This window comes from Pleurodeles waltl, chromosome 6 (genome assembly GCF_031143425.1).
Source record: "Pleurodeles waltl isolate 20211129_DDA chromosome 6, aPleWal1.hap1.20221129, whole genome shotgun sequence".
NCBI lineage: Eukaryota > Metazoa > Chordata > Amphibia > Caudata > Salamandridae > Pleurodeles > Pleurodeles waltl.
Window position 1 is genome coordinate 1,225,066,249 of NC_090445.1, and position 22,485 is coordinate 1,225,088,733.

At 48.2% G+C, this 22,485-nt stretch overlaps 1 protein-coding gene across 3 annotated transcripts in view; it reads right to left on the reverse strand.

The window, feature by feature from the left end:
- Positions 1-22,485, reverse strand: part of GBF1 (golgi brefeldin A resistant guanine nucleotide exchange factor 1) — a 1,570,387-nt gene that overhangs the window by 896,707 nt on the left and 651,195 nt on the right. For all 3 annotated transcript variants that reach the window (XM_069240539.1, XM_069240538.1, XM_069240540.1), the window contains one exon: positions 14,933-15,116. In XM_069240539.1, coding sequence (XP_069096640.1) covers positions 14,933-15,116 — 184 coding nt within the window. The remainder of the gene's footprint in view (positions 1-14,932; positions 15,117-22,485) is intronic.

The following is a 22,485-nucleotide window of genomic DNA, read 5'->3' on the forward strand; positions in this document are numbered from 1 at the left end:
GAAGTTGGCTCTGTATGTACTATTTCAAAGTAGGAAATAGCATGCACAGAGTCCAAGGGTTCCCCTTAGAGGTACGATAGTGGCAAAAAGAGATCATTCTAATGCTCTATTTTGTGGTAGTGTGGTCGAGCAGTAGGCTTATCAGAGGTTAGTGTTAAGCATTTGTTGTACACACAAAGGCAATAAATGAGGAGCACACACTCCGAGACAATTCCAGGCCAATAGGTTTTTATATAGAAAAATATATTTTCTTAGTTTATTTTAAGAACCATAGGTTCAAGATTTACAAGTAACACTTCAAATGAAAGGTATTTCACTTAGGAACTTTAGGAACTTTGAATTAGCAAAATAGCATATACAGTTTTCACACAAATGGCAATAAGCTATTTTAAAACTGGACACTGCAATTTTCAACAGTTCCTGGGGGAGGTAAGTGTTTGTTAGTTTTGCAGGTAAGTAAACCACCTACAGGGTTCAAAGTTGGGTCCAAGGTAGCCCACCGTTGGGGTTTCAGAGCAACCCCAAAGTTACCACACCAGCAGCTCAGGGCCATTCAGGTGCAGAGGTCAAATTGGTGCCCAAAACGCATAGGCTTCAATGGAGAAGGGGGTGCCTTGGTTCCAGTCTGCCAGCAGGTAAGTACCCGCGACTTCTGAGGGCAGACCAGGGGGATTTTGTATGGCACTGGGGGGGGACACAAGTCAGCACAAAAAGTAAACCCTCAGCGGCACGGGGGCGGCCGGGTGCAGTGTGCAAACAGGCGTCGGGTTTGCAATGGAGTTCAATGGGAGACCAAGGGGTCTCTTCAGCGAAGCAGGCAGGCAAGGGGGGGCTCCTCGGGGAAGCCACAACCTGGGCAAGGTAGAGGGCCACCTGGGGGTCGCTTCTGCACTGGAGGTCGGATCCTTCAGGTCCTGGGGGCTGCGGGTGCAGAGTCTTTACCAGGCGTCGGGTTGTTTGAAGCAGGCAGTCGCGGTCAGGAGGAGCCTCTGGATTCCCTCTGCAGGCGTCGCTGTGGGGGGTCAGGGGTGTCAACTCTGGCTACTCAATGGCTCGCAGTCGCCGGGGAGTCCTCCCTGTAGTGTTGTTTCCCCACAAGTCGAGCCGGGGGCGTCGGGTGCAGAGTGCAAAGTCTCAAGCTTCCGGCGGGAAACGTGTGTTCTTTAAAAGTTGCTTCTTTGTTGCAAAGAGGTTTCTTCTTTGGAGCAGAGCCGCTGTCCTCGGGAGTTCTTGGTCCTTTAGATGCAGGGTAGTCCTCTGAGGCTTCAGAGGTCGCTGGACCCTGTGGAACGCGTCGCTGTTGCAGTTTTTCTTGAAGTGGGGAGACAGGCCGGTAGAGCTGGGGCCAAAGCAGTTGGTGTGTCTGTCTTCTTTGTAGGGCTTTCAGGTCAGCAGTCCTTCTTCGTCTTAGGTTGCAGGAATCTAGTTACCTAGGTTCTGGGAGCCCCTAAATACTCGATTTAGGGGTGTGTTTAGGTCTGGGGGGTTAGTAGCTAATGGCTACTAGCCCTGAAGGTGGCTACACCCTCTTTGTGCCTTCTCCCTGAGGGGAGGGGGGCACATCCCTAGTCCTATTGGGGGAATCTGCAAGATGGAGGATTTCTAAAAGTCAGTCACCTCAGCTCAGGACACCTTAGGGGCTGTCCTGACTGGCCAGTGACTCCTCCTTGTTTTTCTCATTATCTCCTCTGGCCTTGCCGGCAAAAGTGGGGCCGTGGCCGGAGGGGGCGGGCGGGCAACTCCACTAGCTGGAGTGCCCAAGGGTGCTGTAACAAAGGGGGTGAGCCTTTGAGGCTCACTGCCAGGTGTTACAGTTCCTGCAGGGGGAGGTGAGAGGCACCTCCACCCAGTACAGGCTTTATTACTAGCCACAGAGCGACAAAGGCACTCTCCCCATGTCGCCAGCAACATGTCTGGTGTGTGGCAGACTGCTAAAACTAGTCAGCCCACACTGGAAGTCGGGTATGGTTTCAGGGGGCATCTCTAAGATGTCCTCTGGGGGTGTATTTCACAATAAAATGTACACTAGCATCAGTTTCTATTTATTGCGCTGAGAAGTTTGATACCAAACTTCCCCGTTTTCAGTGTAGCCATTATGGTGCTGTGGAGTTTGTGCATGACAGACTCCCAGACCAAATACTCTTATGGCTACCCTGCCCTTACAATGTCTAAGGTTTGGCTTAGACACTGTAGGGGCATAGTGCTCATGCACTTATGCCCTCACCTATGGTATAGTGCACCCTGCCCTAGGGCTGTAAGGCCTGCTAGAGGGGTGACTTACCTATGCCATAGGCAGTGTGAGGTTGGCATGGCACTCTGAAGGGAGTGGCATGTCGACTTAGTCATTTTATCCCCACCAGCACACACAATATGGCAAGCAGTGTGTGTGATGAGTAAGGGGTCTCCAGGGTGGCATAAGACATGCTGCAGCCCTTAGAGACCTTCCCTGGCATCAGGGCCCTTGGTACCAGGGGTACCAGTTACAAGGGACTTACCTGGATGCCAGGGGGTGCCTATTGTGGAAACAAAGGTACAGGTTAGGGAAAGAACACTGGTGCTGGGGCCCGGTTAGCAGGCCTCAGCACACTTTCAAATCATAACTTGGCATCAGCAAAGGCAAAAAGTCAGGGGGGTAACCATGCCAAGGAGGCATTTCCTTACACCACCCCTCTGAGGATAATCCTACAGAGGGGGAAGCTAGGGACCAGGAGGAGGATTCCTTCCCTCGTGTCCTAGTTAGGGAGGCCAGGGTACCTCAAACCCTGACTCCACAAGTGATAGTCCGAGATACTGGTTCTTCCACAGGGGAGACCAGTAACTCTGGAACCATTGAGGACAGCCTCAATGAAGATCACCTCCTGCTAGCCAGGATGGCCAAAAGATTGGCTTTGGAGAGACAGCTCCTAGCCATAGAGAGGGAAAGAGATGGGTTTAGCTCCCATCAATGGTGGCAGCAACATAAATAGGGTCAGAAAATACTGACATGCTAAAAATCCTCAAAGGGATTGTAACAAAATATGAAGATGGTGATGACATCAAGTGGTTCACAGCTTTTGAGAGGGCTTGTGCAACCAGAAACGTAAGCATATCTCACTGGGGTGCTCTCCTTTGGGAAATGTTCACTGGAAAGTGTAGGGATAGACTCCTCACACTCTCTGGTAATGATGCAGAATCCTATGGCCTCATGAAGGCTACCCTGATTGAGGGCTTTGGATTCTCAACTGAGGAGTACAGGATTAGGTTCAGGGTGGCTCAAAAATCTTCGAGCCAGACCTGGGTTGATTTTGTTGACTTCTCAGTCAAAACACTAGATGGTTGGATTATTGGGAGTGGTGTAAATGATTATGATGGGCTGTATAACTTGTTTATGAAAGAACATCTGTTAAGTAATTGGTTCAATGATAAACTGCATCAGCATCTGGTAGACCTAGGTCCAATTTCTCCCCAAGAATTGGGAAAGAAGGCAGACCACTGGGTCAAGACTAGGGTGACCAAGACTTCCACAGGGGGTGACCAAAAGAAAGGGGTCACAAAGACTCCCCAGGGGAAGAGTGTTGAGACATCCAAGGGAAAAAGTAAAGAGTCTTCTACAGGGCCCAAAAACCTGCATAGGAGGGTGGGTCCAAGGCCTCTTCACAATCCTCATTTGGGTATAACGGTAAAAACTTTGATCCCAAAAAGGCCTGGTGTCACAGCTGTAATCAGTATGGACACGAAAATAGAGACAAGGCCTGTCCCAATAAAGGTTCCTCAACAACTACTACTCCAGTTAGCACTGCAATAGCCAGTCTCCAAGTGGGATCAACAGTGTGCCCAGAGCAAATCAGGGTTCACACTGAAGCTACATTAGTCTCAGAGGGTGGGGTGGACCTAGCCACACTTGCTGCCTGGCCGCCTAACATGCAAAAATACAAGCAGCAGCTCTTAATTAATGGGACTAGAGTAGAAGCCCTGAGGGATACAGGTGCCAGTGTCACTATGGTGACAGACAAACTGTTTTCCCCAGTACAATACCTGACTGGACAAACTTAGCCAGTCACCAATGCTGACAATCAGACTAAAGTCCATCCCATGGAAATGGTAAATTTAGAATGGGAAGGGGAAGGGGTCACTGGCCTGAAACAGGTGATAGTCTCTTCTGCTATACCAGTAGAATGTCTGCTCAAAAATGATCTGGAGTCCTCAGCATGGGCTGAGGTAGAACTCAAAATCCATGCAGCAATGCTGGGTATCCCTGAACTGGGGTGTGTCAAGACTAGGGCACAGTGCAGGGCTCAGGGTGAAAAAGAAGTGTTGGAGTCTAGAATAATGGTCCAACCTTCCAAGAGAAAATGAAAGAAGACTGGGGAACCAGCTTCAGCACAGAAAAAGAAACAGAACCTCTTTTCCCAGGAAGAAGTTCTATCCCACTGAGGGAACTGAGTCCATGGAGCTAGACCCTTACCAGGTTGAGCTCTTGGGCCCAGGGGGACCCTCAAGGAAACCGCTGTGCAAAGGGCAAGACACTCGTCCCTCTCTTGAAGGCCTAAGACAGCAAGCAGCTGAGCAACAAAAAGGAAATGTCAGTGGAACACACAGGGTCTATTAGGAAGATGAGCTCCTTTACACTGAGGCAAGAGATCCCAAACCTGGTGCCACTAGGAGTGTGGTAGTGCCTCAGGAGTTTAGGGAGTTCATTCTAACCTTAGCCCATGACATTCCACTTGCTGGGCATTTGGGACAAACCAAGACATGGGAGAGGATAGTCAACCATTTCTATTGGCCCGATAGGTCATAAACAAAATATTCAGTCTGACCAAGTTAAGGAAAGCATCAAAGTGGAAGTCCACAAGATGTTGGAGTTGGGAGTGACTGAGCACTCTGACAGTCCCTGGGCTAGCCCAGTGTTCCTGGTCCCCAAACCTCACACAAAAGATGGCAAGAAAGAGATGAGGTTTTGTGTGGACTAGAGGGTTAATTCTGTCACCAAGGCAGATGCTCACTGTAGGAGGCTGGCCTGGCTAACAGTGGGTACCTTGTGGTACTTACACCTTGTACCAGGTACAGTTATCCCTTATTAGTAGATTAGAGGTGTTCTAGCAGCTTAGGCTGATAGAGGTAGCTATAGCAAAGCAGTTTAGGCTGAACTAGGAGACATGCAAAGCTCCTACTATACCACTTATATCACTTAGTACTATATCACAAGAAAACACAATACTCAAGAGTTACTAAAAGTACAGGTACTTTATTTTAGTGACAATTTGCCAAAAGTATCTCAGAGGATATACTCCCTTAGGAGGTAAGTAATATACACAAAATATACACACACAAACCAAAATCAGGTAAGTAACAGTTAGAAAAGTAGTGCAAACAATGTAGAACACAATAGAATGCAATAGGGAGAAAAAAGGCCTAGGGGCAACACAAACCATATACTCCAAAAGTGGAATGCGAACCACAAATGGACCCCAGGCCTAGTGTAGTGTGTAGAGAGTCGCTGGGAGTGTAAGAAAACACTATGGGTGTCCAAGATACCCCACCCCAAGACCCTGAAAACTAGGAGTAAAGTTACCCTACTACCCCAGAAAGACAGTAAAGTCGAGATAGGGGATTCTGCAAGGACAACAACTGACTGCAAAGCACTGAAGACGGATTCCTGGACCTGAGGACCTGTAAAGGAAGGGGACCAAGTCCAAGAGTCACTCAAGTGTCTAGGGGGGGGAGGGGGGGAGGGGAGGGGGGGAGGGTAGGGGGGCAGGAGCCCACTAAACCCCAGATGAAGATGCAAAAGGGCTGCCTCCGGGTGGAAGAAGCCGAAGATTTTGCAACGACGGAAGGTGCCAGGAACTTCTCCTTTGGTCAGAAGATGTCCCACGGCGTGCTGGAGGATGCAGAGTTGTTTCCACGCAAAAAGACCGCAAACAAGCCTTGCTAGCTGCAAGAGTCGTGGATGAGGATTTTGGGTGCTGCCAGGGCCCAGGAAGGACCAGGAGGCCGCCCCTTGGAGGAGGAGACAGAGGGGGCCGCTCATCAACACGGAGAGCCCAAGCAGAAGCAGGAAGCCCGCAGAAGCACCTGAACAGGCACTTAGAAGATCTGAAGACGATGGTCGACTCCGAACAACAAAAGAGAGTCCCACGACGTCAGAGTCAAACTCAGCGAGTTAGGCAATGCCGGACTGAGTGCTTTGGGATCTGGGGCTAGGCTGTGCACAATGGAAGTCTTGCAAAAGTGCACAGAAGCCCGAAGAACTGCTTCAATGACAAGTTGCATCAATATCTGGTTGACCTAGGTCCAATTTCTCCCCAGGAATTGGGAAAGAAGGCAGACCATTGGGTGAAGATTAGGGTGACCAATGCTTGCACAGGGGGTCACCAAAAGAAAGGGGTCACAAAGCCTCCCCAGGGGAAGGGTGGTGAGACACCCAAGGACAAAAACAGTCTTCACAAGAGCCCCAAAAACCTGCACAGGAGGGTAGGCCCGAGCCTCTTCATAGTCCACAAGTGGGTATTGTAGGAAGCTGCCTCTGTATATACTATATCAAAATGAGATATAGTGTGCTCAGAGTTCAGGGGTTCCCCAGAGGCTTAACAGAGGCTAAAGTAGATAATACCAATGCTGTCTTTTGTGGTAGTGTGGTCGAGCAGTTAAGCTTATCAGAGAGTAGTGCAAAGCATCTGTTGTACACATACAGACAGTAGAAGAAGCACACACTCATTGACTTTACTCCAGACCAATGGTTTTTACATAGCAAGAATATATTTTCTTAATTTATTTCCAGAACCACAAGATCCAAGTTGCAGGTAAGTACATTCATAAATACATATTTCACATATGAATCAGTGTGACTATTTGAAATAGGTAAGTTATACAGTTTAAGAAGAAATGGCAATAATCTGTTTTAAAAGTTGACACTTCCTTGGGGGAAGAAATGTTAGTAGGATTTACAGTTAAGTACTTGGCTTCAAGTTCCAGTCTCTGGGGGTAAGTCTACAGGTTGGGGTTCAAGGTAACCCCAAACACGCACCACTAGCAACACTGGGACAGCCGGTTGCAGAGGACAAAGTTGATACCAGGTCCACATATCCTCTCTTAGTGAAGTGTAGGCAGTGTCTAGGAGCCAGGATCTCTAGTTGTAGCTGTGGATGACCAGCCAAGTCTCATCTAGGAGAAATGCAAAGCTCATGCAAAACCACTGTAGTCACACAGCACTTACACACATGAAAGAACAACTCAGTTGTATAAAAATAAAGATACTTTATTTTTGGAGCACAATACCACAAAATGCTAGAAGGGCAAACCTCCAATAGGAGTTAAGTAATACACTAAATATATACACTAGTTATCAGAGATAGGCATAGAAAATAGTGCAAGTAGCAATAACCAATAGTGACCCTAGGGGGAACCCAAACCATACACTAAAAAAATGGAATGCGAACACAGGACCCCCATCTAGGTAAGTAGAATGTGTAAAGGAGAGCTGGGAGTGCTAGAAAACCAGAGGTGAGTAACACACTACCCCTTAGCGACGAGGAAAGCATGAATAAATCACTGGAATTTCCCTAAACCACCCAAAAGGAGGAAAAAGAAGAAAAGAAGACATCCAGACAAGAATGTAAGAAACCAGGGGTGGATTCCCGGAGAAGATGACCTGTAGAGAGAAGGGACTATGTCCAAAAGTCACAATGGCATCCAGGAGAAGTAGGAGCTACTACCCACCCAGCTGTACTTGCAGGAGTTGGTCGATGGTATAGAAGAACAGATCAGCACAGCAGCCCCAGAGCCAGATAAGAGTTCCTGATGGATGCAGAAGATGCCCCACGCTGGAGTGAAGACTGCAGATGGGTGTGAGAAGCTGGCCTGGCTTGTAGTGGGGACCACTGGTACTTACACCTTATACCAGGTCCAGAGATCCACCTTAGTGACATGTAGGCAGTGTCTGGCAGCTTAGGCTGGCTAGAGGTAGCTGTAGCAGAGCAGCTGAGGCTGAACTAGGAGACATGCAAAGCTCTTGCAATACCACTATAGTCACATAGGGCCAGATGTAGGAAGATTCCAATTTGCGACTTGCAAATTGCGAGTCGCAAATTAGAACGTAGGATGGTGTCCCTGACACCATCTGCGACTCGCAAGGGGGTCGCAAAGGCCCACCTCATTAATATTAATGAGGTGGGTCGCAATTTGCGACCCCCTTGCAAGTGGCGGCATTCACAGGGATGGTGGCCTGCTGCGGACAGCAAACCACCATGTCTGTGACTGCTTGTTAATAAAGCAGTTTTTTTTTTTTGTAATGCAGCCCGTTTTCCTTAAAGGAAAACGAGATGCATTACAAAAACGAAAAATGAAACGTTTGTTTCATTTTTTCAGAGCAGGCAGGGGTCCATAGGACCCCTGCCTGCTCTGAAAACTTTTTTGCAGTTCCATTCACAAAGGGGTCCCATGGGGACCCCCCCCTTCCCTTTTGCGAATGGGTTACCACCCATTTCAAATGGGTGCAAACTGCTTTGTGACCGCAAACGTCGCAAACCAATCGCAATCTGGCATTGCACTGCGACTCGCAATTAGGAAGGGGACTCCCCTTCCTAATTGCGACTCGCAAACCCATTTTGCGATAGGGTAACCAGGTTACCCAATCGCAAAATGGGTTTTGTGCATTGCATAGTGCAGTTTGCAACCTGCAAACTGTTACCTACATCTGGCCCATAGTACTTATACACAACAAAAGACAATACTTAGTGTTACCAAAAATAAAGGTACTTTATTTTAGTGACAGAAGGCCAAAAATATCTTAGAGGCAATATTGCTTCTAGAGGTAAGTATTATACACTAGTAACCAAAATCAGGTAAGTAAACAGTCATAAAATAGTGCAAACAGTGAAAAACACAATATATTGCAATGGGCCTAGGGGCAACACAAACCATATACTAAAATAGTGGAATGCAAACGTCAGTTTCCCCCTTAGGCAAATACAGTGTGTAGAGGGGCGCTGGGAGTGTAAGAGAACACCAAAGGTAAGTAAAATACCCCACCCCAGAGCCCAGGAAAACAGGAGTAAAGTACAAGTTTCCTCAAAACACACTAGAAGTTGTGGTAAAGGATTTTGCAAAAAAAAAGCAAGACTGCAAGACACACACAATGGATTCCTGGGCCTGAAGACCTGTGGAGAGAGGAGACCAAGTCCAGAAGTTGATGAAGAGTCCTGGAAGAACATGAGCCTCTTAACACAGATGAAGGTGCAAAAGTGGATTTTCCGGTTGGAAGAAGTCATAAATGTACCAAAGAAGACAGCTGCGGGTCTCAACTCAGGATAAGGAGAGAGAGGGAGCTCTAAGCACTTCAGAGAGCCCTCAGAAGACCCAGCAGCACCCACTGGAGTCTCAGAACACGGTGACTTCATCACTCCACAGGAGAGTCCTTCGGTCCTTCTGGTGTAGAATGAAGACAGGCAGGCCTCAGAGAGTACACAAACTGGAAACTGTTGCAGTTGCTGGCAGGAGCTGAAGTTACAGAGCTGTAGTAGCCTTCTTGGATACTTTGTTGCAGTTAGTGTTCCTGGAGCAGTCTGCAGTTGATCCGACGGTCAGAAGCTGAAGTAGAGGAGTCCTGGTGGAGCCTTGCAAACCGAACCTGAGTAAACACCCAGAGGAGATACCTTAAATACCCCTGAGAGGGGAATAGGCTACCTAACCAGGTATGGAGCTATCAGGAGGGGTCTCTGGTGTCACCTGCCGGCACTGGCCACTCAGATCCTCCCAGTGGGTCCCCACACCTTGGAATCCAAGATGGCTAATGCCAGGGACACTCTGGAGGAGCTCTGGGCACCACGCCTGGGGTGGTGATGAACAGGGGAGTGGTCACTCCCCCTTACCTTTGTCCAGGTTCGCTCCAGAGCAGGGACCGGGGGTCCCTGAACCGGTGTAGACAGGATTATGCAAGGAAGGCACCATCTGTGCCATTCAAAGCATTTCCAGAGGCTCTGGGTGGCAACACCTCCTGTGCCACCCCTCTCCTAAAGGAAATTCATTGTTCTGCCTTCCTGGGATTGAGCTGCTCAAACCCCAGGAGGGCAAAAACCTGTCTGTGGCAGTACTGGGGCTCCATAGTGACTTATAAGTTACCTGGTGCAGTGAAAATGGCGCACTCAGGCTGCAGTGGCAGTCCTGAAGAACGGTTTGTACGAGCTCCTTATGGGCGGCAAAAGAAATTCTGCCGCCCATATGGATCTCCTGGAACCCAAAAACCCTGGGTACTTAGGTACCATATACTAGGGACTTATAAGGGGTGTCCAGTATGCCAATCTGGAGTGGAATATGAAGTCACTAAACTATTGTGACAAATTTAACAACAGAGAGAGCATGGGCACTGGAGTTCTGGTTAGCAGAACTCCAGTGACACAGTCAAGCATACTGACAACACAGTCACACATACTGACATTTAGGCCACAAACTATGAACACTGGGGTCCTGACTAGCAGGATCCCAGTGAGATAGTAAAAACACACTGTCAAACAAGCAGAAACTGGGGTTAACATGCCAATAAAGATGGTACTTTCCTACAACGGGTGTCAGTGCAGGAAACTGGGGTTAACATGCCAATAAAGACGGTACTTTCCTACAACGGGTGTCAGTGCAGGAATACCACCAACAAGCCTTGGCAAAGGCAAACTCGCGGTTAGTGGGAAAGTGGTGTTGCCGGGCACCAGCAAGGCCCAGGAGGACTCAGCCCATGAGGAGTAGTCACAGGGGCCCCTCAGCGATACAGAGGACCCACAGAAGTGGAGGCAGCACCCACAGAAGTCCCACAGGATGTGGACACAGAAGTCATAGAAGGATCCCACACATCACTACAGGAAGGGATCCCACACAGAAGGGGACCCACGCAGATGGCTGTGCGTCACAGGAAGGAGTGCTGGGGACTGGAGCTACACGTCACCTGAAGATCCCTCGAAGGAGATGTAAACAAGCCGTGGCAACTGCAAGAGACACGGTACAAGGGGGTACTGTCCTACATAGGAAGGCAAGGGCTTACCGCCACCAAAGTTTGACAGCTGGCAGAGAGGACCAAGAGGACTACTCCGGACCACCACACGTGATGCAGGATCTACACAGCTCAGGATGAGAGGAGATCCACGCAGACGGTCATCATTGCAGCAGGTGCCTGCGGAAGGAGGGGAAAGACTCCTTCACTCAAAGCGAGATTCCTTCTTCTTCTTGTGCAGGTTGAAGAGTTGCTGTCTTATGAGGATGCACAGCCGGAGAAATTTTCCAAAGCTGGCAAGAGCCGTAGAAATAAAGTTGGAGAAGAGTCTTCGTGGATTGCAGTGTTGTCAGTTACTGAAGGGTCCAGTCGCGGTTCCAGTGGCCAGAAGTCAAAGTGGAGGTTGCAGAGGGGTCCTGCTGGAATCTTGCAAGCTGAAACTGAGGACCCACCAAAGAGAGAGACCCTAAATAACCCTGAAAGGGGGATTGGTCACCTAGCCAGGTAAGCACCTATCAGGAGGGGACTCCAGCATCACCTGCCTGGCTACTCAGGTGCTCCCAGAGTTCCCTGCCAACCTTGGAAACAAGATGGCAGAACCCAGGGACTGTCAGGAGGAGCTCTGAGCACTACTCCTGGGGTGGTGATGGACAGGGGAGTGGTCACTCCCCTTTTGATTGTCTAGTTTTGAGCCAGAGCAGGGACGGGGGTCCCTGAACTGGTGTGGACTGGTTTATGCACAGAGGACACCAAATGTGCCTTTCAAAGCATACCAGTAGCTTGGGGAGGCTACCTCTCCCAAGCCAGTCACACCTGTTTCCAAAGGAACCCCTTTGTTCTGCCTTCCTGGGCTTGATAAGATCAAGCAGAAGGAAGGCAGAAAACTGTCTGAGGGATGCAGCAGCTTGGACAGCCCAGAAAACCCTGCAAGGCTGGTGGTAGCAATTTGGGGGTCCTCTAAGGTGCCCCCAGAGTGCATTGAATCATACTTCCAAGACTTTAAACATTATTGGGGTATGCTTCCGAAATGTTTGATACTAAACTAGTGCAGGGGTGCCCTCACACACAGGTACCTGCACTCTGCTCTCTGGGATTAGAGGGCCTACTATAGGGGTGACTTATAGTCAGTGCTTAATTTGTGCTTGCTGTTTCCAGTGCAGAGCAGCAGCACTTATTTTTATGCCTCAAGCATTTACTGCGAGCAACAGACACATGGGAAAGACGCAGGAAGAAAAAAAACAGAAAAGTGTCACAAAGGGAGAAAGCAGGAAGATGCAAGAGTGAGCTGGAGGAGCAGGGAGTGGCTGTAAATGGATTGAAGAGGCCCGAGATGGCTTCAGGATTACGCCGCCTCAGTATTCAGTGCGCACATTTAATTGCAGCAGCCGTGTGTTTAAGAGGAGGGCTTTGGGCACTGGCATGTTTTTATTTACAAATCAAGCACTGCTTATAGTGACCTGGCGTAGTGACCTGTAGTGAAAACGGATGCATGCACCCGTTTCATGCAGACTGCTCTCTAGAGCTTGGCAGAGGTTGCAGGTCCTGCAGGATGCGTCACTTTATTGTTGCAAGTTCTTTGAAGCAGTAGACAGGCTGGTAGGGCTGGGGCCAAGCCAGTTTGTTTCTTCCTTCTTCTCTGCTGGGGGTTCAGCTTAGCAGTCCTTCTTTCTTGTTATGTCAACAGGAATCTGATGATCTGGGTCCAGGGGGGCCCTTAAATCCTGGATTTAGAGGTTTTACAGGGGTCAGAGGGCAGTACCAATGGCGGTGGCTATACCCTTCTAGTGTCCACTCCCTTTGGGGAGGGGGACACAAACCTAACCCTATTGGTCCCTGCCTCCTGTATGTTAGCCAAACAAAGTGCAGGACTGACCAGCCTGTGCCAGCTTGCCACTTCCAGACATATTTCTGACCACATGCGGTGAGAGCCTTTGTGTTCTCTGTGGCCAGAAACAAAGCCTGTCCTTTGTAGCCCCTAAACCCAGGATTAAAGGGCTCCCCTGAACCTAAATAGTCGGATTCCTGGCAACCTGACAAGAAAGAAGGACTGCTAAGCTGAACCCCCAGCAGAGAAGAAGCAAGACGCAAACTGACTTGGCCGCAACCCTACTGGCCTGTCTTCTGCTTCAAAGAGCCTGCAACAAGAAAGTGATGCATCCTGTGGGACCAGTGACCTCTGCCAAGCTCCAGAGGACTGCCCTGCACCCCAAAGGTCCAAGAACTCCAGAGGACAGCGGACCTGTCCAAAAAGAAACTACACCAGAGGACTCCAGAGTCTCCCCGGATCCACGGGTTCCTAACCACTGAGCACCCGACATCCATGGCCTGTGTCCAGGTGGCCCAACCATATTAAAGAGGATCCCCAGGCAATTCCGAGCAAGTGCGCACCCTGGGTTGACCTCTCCTGCCCCTCACAACACCGCCTTCAGTGTGAAACCAGAGGACCCTGCCCCCCCGACTGCAAAAGTTCCAGACAAAGTTACCAAACGCCTAAAAGTATGCTGCACCTTCAGCCCCCCAGGCCTTGGGGAACCCGACCTCAGGTGCAGCAACTTTCACCAGGCGGCCCTCCTACTTGTTCAGCTTGTGGTTTTCCTGAATCGACCCTCTGGACTCAGCCTGCAGCATTTAAGTGACCCCTGGGGTCCCATCATGGAAAAGTATTGGGAGCCCGATGCTCAGTTTGCACCTTGAACCCGGCCACCCCTGTGCTGCTGAGGGTGTTTGTTTAGTGCCTATTTGTGGCCCTCCGCCCCGGTGCTCTTCTAAACACCCCAGGTCTGCCTCCAAAGATGCTCGTACTTACCTGCCAGAAGATCTGAAACTGATTGCCCCCATTCTCCATCGGAGCCCATGTTAAATTTGCCTTAATTTTGTTGGGTGTTTGGGGTTAACTTGAATCCCAACCTGTGGACATCCTAACCCCCAGAGATTGGAACTGTAAGTCAAGTACTTACCTGTAAATCATACTAACTTTTCTTCCCTCCAGGAACTGGTTCTGAAAACTGCAGTGTCAACTTTTAAAACAGATAATTGCCAATATTTTAAAAACTGTATAACTTATCGATTTCATACAAAGTATTATTGATATATGTGTGAAATACGAATCTATTGAAGTACTTACCTGAAACTTGAATTCTGTGGTTCTAGAAATAAATTAAAAATATATATTTTTGCTGTATAAAAAACATTGGTCTGGAGTTGAAGTCATTGAGTGTGTGCTTCTTCTTTTGCCTGTGTGTACAACAAATGCTTTTCACCACCTTCTGATAAGCCTAACTGCTCGACCACCCTTCCACAAAAAAGTGCATTAGTATTATCTACTTTAGCCTCTGTTAAGCCTCTGCGGTACCCCTGGACTCTGTGCACACTATATCTCACTTTGATATAGTATATGAAGAGCCAGCTTCCTACAGTGTGTGTCTCATGTATTGTCTCTGTGAGTACAACAAATGCTTCGTAATACCCTCTGATAAGCCTGCTAGCCCACACTACCACAGAAACAGCGTTAGTCCCATCTACTTTTGTCTCTGCAATATCAATTGGAGATGCCCTGGACTCTCTGCACAGTGTACTTCATTTTAGTGCATTATATAGAGAGCCAGCTCCCTTCACATATCAAGACCCACTGGCCGAGAAAGACAATCTAACAATGGAATTGGTGTCCATATGCGCTCACTACTAGAGAAGGAGTAACCTAGACTTCTTATATGAAATAGGTCTTCAAAGAAAAACAAGTTGCAACAGTTGGAGCCCAACTCTAGATGGCATGTGTATGCAGAGCATGAGTATCCAAAGCCACACATACTATGAACATAATGTTTATTAAAAACGGCGTTACTACAAAACATGAAAGCAGCTTAAACAATTCAATGAGCAAGTAAACATAAGTCCAAATTTTAAATAGACAAAGATGTATAAACTTGTAGAGCTTGCAAAGAAAAATAAAAGAGGCAATCCAAAGGAGGTACTTACTATTGTTGGGTTCACTGCTTAGGTTACAAATGTCCATAGTGGGTTTTGATGTCTCCTTCTGCTGCTCTATGTTGTTCAAAACCTTCGACTGGCAATGTGCTTCTATGCTATCTATTACAGTAAGTAGTGCTTCAAGTGAATGAAGGTGCGTATTGTCCAAGTGGCCTGAAACCGGGAATGCATTCTAGAAAGAAAAGCATAAAAGCATAAAAATTGGGAAATGACATACAACTGCAGTTGCCTCAATGTGGAAACTCATTCTGATTGCCAATGTTTTTACATACAGGACAATATAATATTAGTAATTAGAATACTGAAAACATCAACATAAGATGAGAAGTTTGTGAATTAGCTTTATGTGCATTGCTGATATGCACCAACACCCTTTAGTCTCAACAGCTAGATACAGGGTCGCCCATTTTAAAAAACAATGTCACTTGTTTTGCTTTCTTAGAATGCTCGTTAGGAGACACTTCATTTCAACTAGACAATAGGAATATGTTGCTCTACGTCTCTCTCAGTGCGATACGAATGCTAATTTGTTATATAAACAGTTCCTGAGCGATTATTCAAGAGAACCACTTCCTTGCTGGGACTATCACAGAAAATCAACGAGCTGCGACTGAGATGCAGCTCTGCTGACTCCAACCTCCTCCTTGTCAAGGCAGGTAACCTATACTGGCTTCCACGTACCTAACACCAAGGTATGGTGTTTAGACCATCCCAACTGATCTGGCATAGAGTATTCTCCGATATTCTCTTTTTAGTATAATATTCGGTACAGATAGGATTACACAAATAATACCATCAGCAACAATTATCATGACTGAATTGTTTACAATATTTACTTTACTATTCTAACAATGCTGATTACAGTAAGATGTCTCATATTTATAATAATTGCAGCACATGCTTTCTATACAATAATATGAAAATATCAATAAATCTTTTGAAAATGCTCCTCGTATCTTTCTTGTGTTTACCTTGTGTACCAGAGTTACTAACGAAAGGGTTAGATTTTTTTCCACTGATTCTTTGGGGAGCAGAGTGCCATGTTCGTGGTTGCTAGACTGGATGTGGTACAGTGAGCTAGCCAACATACTACAACAACACTTACTGATGGTATATGTGTACTAAGTCTCTGAAGTGTGAATTTCATGTTGGTCAATACACAGTCCTGCTATATTTGTAGGAATCATATAACATCACTGTGGGCTATTAGAATAAAATTCATGCTTGCATTTGCTGAGCACCACTAGTATATGGGCAATCAGTGTAAAGGTGCACTCAAATGTTCTGACTAGCAGTGCATCCACCTGCAATAAGGGGTGGGAGTACCTAGATTGGACACCTTGGTTTAAGGAAATGCCTCTTTTTGCACAGTCACACACCACATTTATTAGACTGACGCTGGTGCTTTTTTTCAACTGACTGCACTGAAGCCTGCTAACCAGACGTAAGGGTCTGTGTGCTTGCCCTGAAACTGGTAAGTCACATTGGCTTTTTTGGATTTGCTGAGCTAGCTTCCCTCAGCACCCAGGGCATGTAAATTAGAGGGTGTCCCCCTCCCCCCCCCATAAAAAATAAACTAAATTTCAGTATTGGTTTTTCAAGCTGAAATAGCAGCTTAACTGCTGGCCCAACTTTGCTATTTAAATCAATGGCAAAGCCAAACTTCCCTTGGCATATGTATAAGTCACCCCTATGGCCAGCCTAGCAAGTCGTAAGAGAGGATGCAACATATCTCCTGGGCAGGACATGTATTTTGCATGTTCTGGTAGTAAAATTGGTAATTGTTGTTTTAACTATGGAAAAGATTGATCGCTGGATTGGCAAGTGCAGATTTACATGAAAGTTCCCTCAGCTGCGATAACTCTGGAAATATGACTCCAAAGTAGGCCTTCCAAGGTACTCCTTTTATTGGGCAGATTGGATTCTCGGGTACAAATTATTGTAACAAGTTAAAGTTTGCAACTTTAGCAGTCACTGAACAAGTTACTTACCTTTGGTAACAATTTATCTTGTAGAGACATATTCTAGCTGCAGAGTCCTTACTTTAGAATTTCCCAGGTGTGAGATTGGATCCGGAGATTTTTCTTCGAGCAGTACCCTTGCTCACAGTCAGGTGGCGTTGGTAGACTCTGCCTCCGTCGTTGGCGTCGTGGTCACCCTGATGACGACGGGGTCGTATACAGGTGCCATCTCGGCATAGTGACATCAGTTTTTCACAACTTTCCACACCAAAGGGCAGAGCCATGAAGAACATTGAGAATGACGCGCCACAACTAAGGCCCTGAAAGGGTAATCCATGTCCCTAGAAATCAATTCACAAGCAGGAGGATGGGTGGGTTGGGTAAGGAATATGCAACTAGAATATATCTCTACCAGATAAATCGTTACCTAAGGTAAGTAACTTGTACATCTGATAGAAACTTCTAGTTGCAGATGACCTACTTTAGAATAGATACTCAAGCAACAACATCCTTGGTGGTGGACTGCGAACCAAGATCATAATAGAAAATCCTGCAGGACCGAACAACCAAAGTTGCCATCTCTGCGGACTTCACTGTCCAGACAATAATGCTTTGTAAACATGTAAACGCCAACTCTCTTTTTGGATCCAGACTGTGGAGCCTCTCTTCTTCATGAGAAGGATGTGGGGGTGCGTAAAAAGGGGGCATAGTGATGGATTGGCCTACATGAAAGGGTGTGACCACTTTGGGAAGAATGGAGGCCCTTGTAAGGAAAATCACCTTGTCAGGGAAGAGCCTGAAGCTCACTCACCCTGCGAGCAGAGGTGATGGCAATAATAAATTTAGTTTTAAGAGCAAGGAGCCACAAAGGACACTTGTGTAAGGGCTCAAAGGATGCACATATCAGATAAGTAAGAACAAGATTAAGGTCCCACTGAGGCATGATAAATTGAGTGGGAGGAAACAAATGGGTAAGACCCTTTAGGAATCTACCCACAAGAGGAGTCTTAAAAAGAGAAGGTTGGTCTGGCAACTTTAGGCAGGATAAGATAGTCGACAAGTAACCTTTAAGAGTGCCCAATGCAGAGCCCTGCTGGGCTAAAGATAGGATGAACAGAATAACCTCAAAGAGAGGAGCACAGATATCAAGAGACCTGTTTGTACACCATGTCACAAATTTATGCCAACGACAGCAATACACTGTTTTGGTGGAAGGACGTCTGGCTGCCAAGATAACCTCACAGACTTCGGGTGGAAGATCAAAACCAGTCAACTGCTGCCACGCAAGCTCCATGCAGGAAGGTGAAGATTGGACAGGTTCAGATAGAGAACCCTCACCTGTTGCTGCGACAGAAGATCCACCATAAAAGGCAGCCTGATTGGAGGATCTGTGGCCATGCTCAATATCTCTCTACCATACTCTCCATGCCCAGTCCGGAGCCACAAGGATTACTTAGGCCCAGTCGTTCTTGATCTTCTTCAGAAATCTGGACAGAAGTGGTATTGGCGGGAAGGCATAAAGGAGGCCCGGGTTCCACTCAAGACGAAAAGCGTCGCCGAGAGAGTGCCGCCTTAGAAACTCCAAAAAGAACAAGTGATGGACGGAATGCTGAACAATGTCAAACATTCACCCCCAGTACAGAGATCTGGGCCTAAATCCATAGTTTTTTTGCCACCCATGCCATTCCAGTTTGGACCCAGCCATATGCAAATCAGTCTTGACCCTGCTCCCCATGAGAACAGTCCAGCCCGAACTGCCAAGCATGGTCCTCCCTGGACTGGAAATAAGCATCCTAGGACCAGTTTCAGGGTATCACCCTTCATTAGCCAGGCTAGCTTGACTCCAGTGGCATGGGGAGCAAGGAAAATGCAAAATGGCTGCCTCAGGATGGAAGTAGCTGAAGATTTTGCAACAATGGAAGATGCCAGGAACTTCTCCTTTGCACAGAAGGTGTCCCATCGAGTGCTGGAGGATGCAGAAGTGTTTCCTTGGAGAAAGACCGCAACCAAGCCTTGCTAGCTGCAAAGGTCGCAGTTGAAGAAAATGGGTGCTGCCCAGGCCCAGGAAGGAGCAGGAGGTCACCACTTGGAAGAGGAGACAGAGGGGGCCCTCAGCAACACAGAGAGCCCACGCACAAGAAGGCAGCACCCACAAAAATACTTGAACACAGGTTCAAGAAAACTGAGCATGGCAGTCGTCTCAACACTACAAAAGAGGGTCCCACGAAGCCGATGGTCAACTCAGCGAGTTGAGATTTGCATGATGGAGTGCTGGGAACCTGGGCTAGGCTGTGCACGAAGGATTACTTGCAAAAGTGCACAGAAGCCCTAGCAGCTGCAGTTCACGCAGTACACAGGATTACTGTCTGTCGAGGGGAGGCAAGGACTTACCTTATCCAAATTTGGACAGATGGACCACTAGAATGTCAGGGTCACTTGGATCCACCACCTGTGTTACAGGGACCATTCTTGTCACGATGAGGGGACCCAATGGACCGGTGAAGCTGAAGTTTGGTGGCAGCATTACCAGGGGGAAGATTCGGTCGACCCACGGGACATTTCTTTTGGCTTCCAGCGCAAGGTGAAGGCAGAAAGCCCCCAGAGCATGCACCACCAGGAAAAAGTCGAGAAAGCAGGCAGGATTAGGCGCTACAATGTCGCTGGTAGTCTTCTTGCTACTTTGTTGCAGTTTTGCAGGCATCCTGGAGCAGTCAGCGGTCGATCCTTGGCAGAAGTCGAAGAAGGAGATGCAGAGGAACTCTGGTGAATTCTTGCAAATCGTTATCTGAGGAAAAGCACACAGGAGAGACCCTAAATAGCCCTCAGAGGAGGATTGGCCACCTAGTCAGGTAAGTACCTCTCAGGAGAGGTCTCTGACGTCACCTGCTGGCACTGGCCACTCAGAGGCCTCCATTGTGCCAGCACACCTCTGGATTCAAGATGGCAGAGGTCTGGGACACACTGGAGGAGCTCTGGGCACCATCCCTGAGGTGGTGATTGACAGGAAAGTGGTCACTCCCCTTTCCTTTGTCCAGTTTCGCGCCAGAGCAGGGACTTGGGGTTCCCTGAACCGGTGTAGACTGGCTTATGCAGGGAGAGCACCATCTATACCCTTCAAAGCATTTCCAGAGGTTGGGGGAGGCTACTCTTCCCCAGTCCTTAACACCTATTTCCAAAGGGAGAGGGTGTAACACCCTCTCTCAGAGGACATTCTTTGTTCTGCCTTACTAGAACTAGGCTGCCCAGACCCCAGGAGGGCAGAAGCCTGTCTGTGGGTTGGCAGCAGCGGTAGCTGCAGTGAAAACCCCAGAGAGCTGGTTTGGCAGTACCCGGGGTCCATGGTGGAGCCCCGGGGATGCATGGGATTGGCACCCCAATACCAGATTCAACATAGGGGGACAATTCCATGATCTTAGACATGTTACATGGCCATATTCGGAGTTACCATTGTGAAGCTACATATAGTTATTGACCTATATGTAGTGCACACGTGTAATGGTGTCCCCACACTCACAAAGTCTGGGGAAATTGACCTGAATTATGTGGGGGCACCTTGGCGAGTGGCAGGGTGCCCTCACACTTAGTAACTTTGCACCTAACCTTCACTAAGTGAGGGTTAGAGATATAGGTGACTTATAAGTTACTTAAGTGCAGTGTAAAATGGCTGTGAAATAACGTGGCAGTCCTGTGTAAGAATTGTCTGAGCTCCCTATGGGTGGCAAAAGAAATGCTGCAGCTCATAGGGATCTCCTGGAACCCCAATACCCTGGGTACCTAGGTACCATATACTAGGGAATTATAACGGCATTCCAGTGTGCCAATTAGAATTGGTAAAAATGGTCACTAGCCTATAGTGACAATTTTAAAGGCAGAGTGAGCATAAGCACTGAGGTTCTCGTTAGCAGAGCTTCAGTGACACAGTTAGGCACTAAACAGGGACACATACAGGCCACAAACTATGGGCACTGGGGTCCTGGCTAGCAAGATCCCAGTGAGACAGTCAAAACACCCTGACATATACTCACAAACAGGCCAAAAGTGGGGGTAACAAAGCTAGAAAGAGGCTACCTTCCTACATCTGTCACTACTGTGAGATCTGGTTGGGGAAGCGAGAGGGATCTGCTGTTAACCCAATCTTGATTCGAAAGCCACCACTGCAGATTTTTCGCAGTCCCCTCCGAGATCTGGACCATGTTGGCGAGATTCCCCTGATGCTACGCCCACTGGAACTTCAAGGCCCACTGCAGAGCCCACATATGCCATCTGGCATGTGTTACTAGCAGGATGCAGAGGCCATGAGGCCCAGCATCCTCAAATCGTTCTCACCGAAATACAGGATAGAGGCTGAAACATCGGAATCATAGCCCGAGTGTCCTGAACTCGCTTTTTAGGGTGATAGGCCTGAAACTGCACTGTGTCCAGAACAGCCCCCATGAAAGGGAGAGTCTGAAAGGAAGTCAGGTGGGTCGACATGTTTATAGTGAACCCCAGCGTGTACAGAGGTTCGCCATAGTCTGAAGGTGGGAGACTACTTTCTGGGGTGTGTCTGCCTTTATCAGCCAATCGTTGAGGTAGGGGAAGATTCAAACCCCTAACCTGCGCAGATGAGCTGCAACCACTGCCATCACTTTTGTTAACACCCAAGGGGCACTGTTAAGGCCTAAAGGGAGCACAGTAAATTGAAAGTGCTTGTGACCTACCACGAAACGTAGGTAGCATCTGTGGGCATGCAGGACAGGAATATGGAAATAAGTGTCCTGCTAGTCCAACGATGCAGACAAGACCTGAGCCAGAGTGAACATTTTGAACTTATCCTTCTTGAGGAAGAGATTGAGGGGGCGAAGGTCTAGGATAGGACATAACCCCTTGTCCTTTTTGGGTACCAGAAAGTAGTGGGAATAACAACCACAACATACTTCTGGCGCAGGGACCCTCTCCATGGCCCCCCTGGCCAAAAGAGCCATGACTTCCTCGTGGCGAAGTCCCAGATGATCCTCCGGTAAGGAGCTGTAAGATGGAGGCATGGCCTGTGGGGTAGTCTCCAATGAGAGGGAGTAACCCCTTCAGACGATCTGCAAAACCCATCTGTCCGTCGTGATGGTCTTCCAGTGGAGTAGGTGATAGCAAATCCTGCCACCAACTGGTATTTGAGGGGGGGTAAGGACTAGGATGGTTTGGAGGCTGCAGCAGGGATGGGAATGGACGGGGCAGCCATCAGGTTCCCTGTCCTACGAGCCTGTGGGATTCTGTGACCCCGGCCATGCAGGGGCTGAGCAGCGTGGGTGACAGTGACTGGAAAAGGGACGTGACAGAGAGCCCCTTCTGTGGCCAAGAACGGGGAGAAAGGAGGATTGCTGGGGGTGAGGAGCAACTGAAAGGCCAAGGGACCGAGCCGTAGCCCTGGATTACTTAAACCTCTCAAGCGCCGAGTCCGCCTTGTCTCCAAAGAGGTGGGTGTCATCAAAGGGCATTCCCATGAGGGCCTGTTGGACATCCCAAGAAAAAAAAACTGAAGTCCTCAACCAGGTATGGAGCCTCAAGGCCACCGTTGACGCAACGGGGCCTCCTACGGTATCTGCG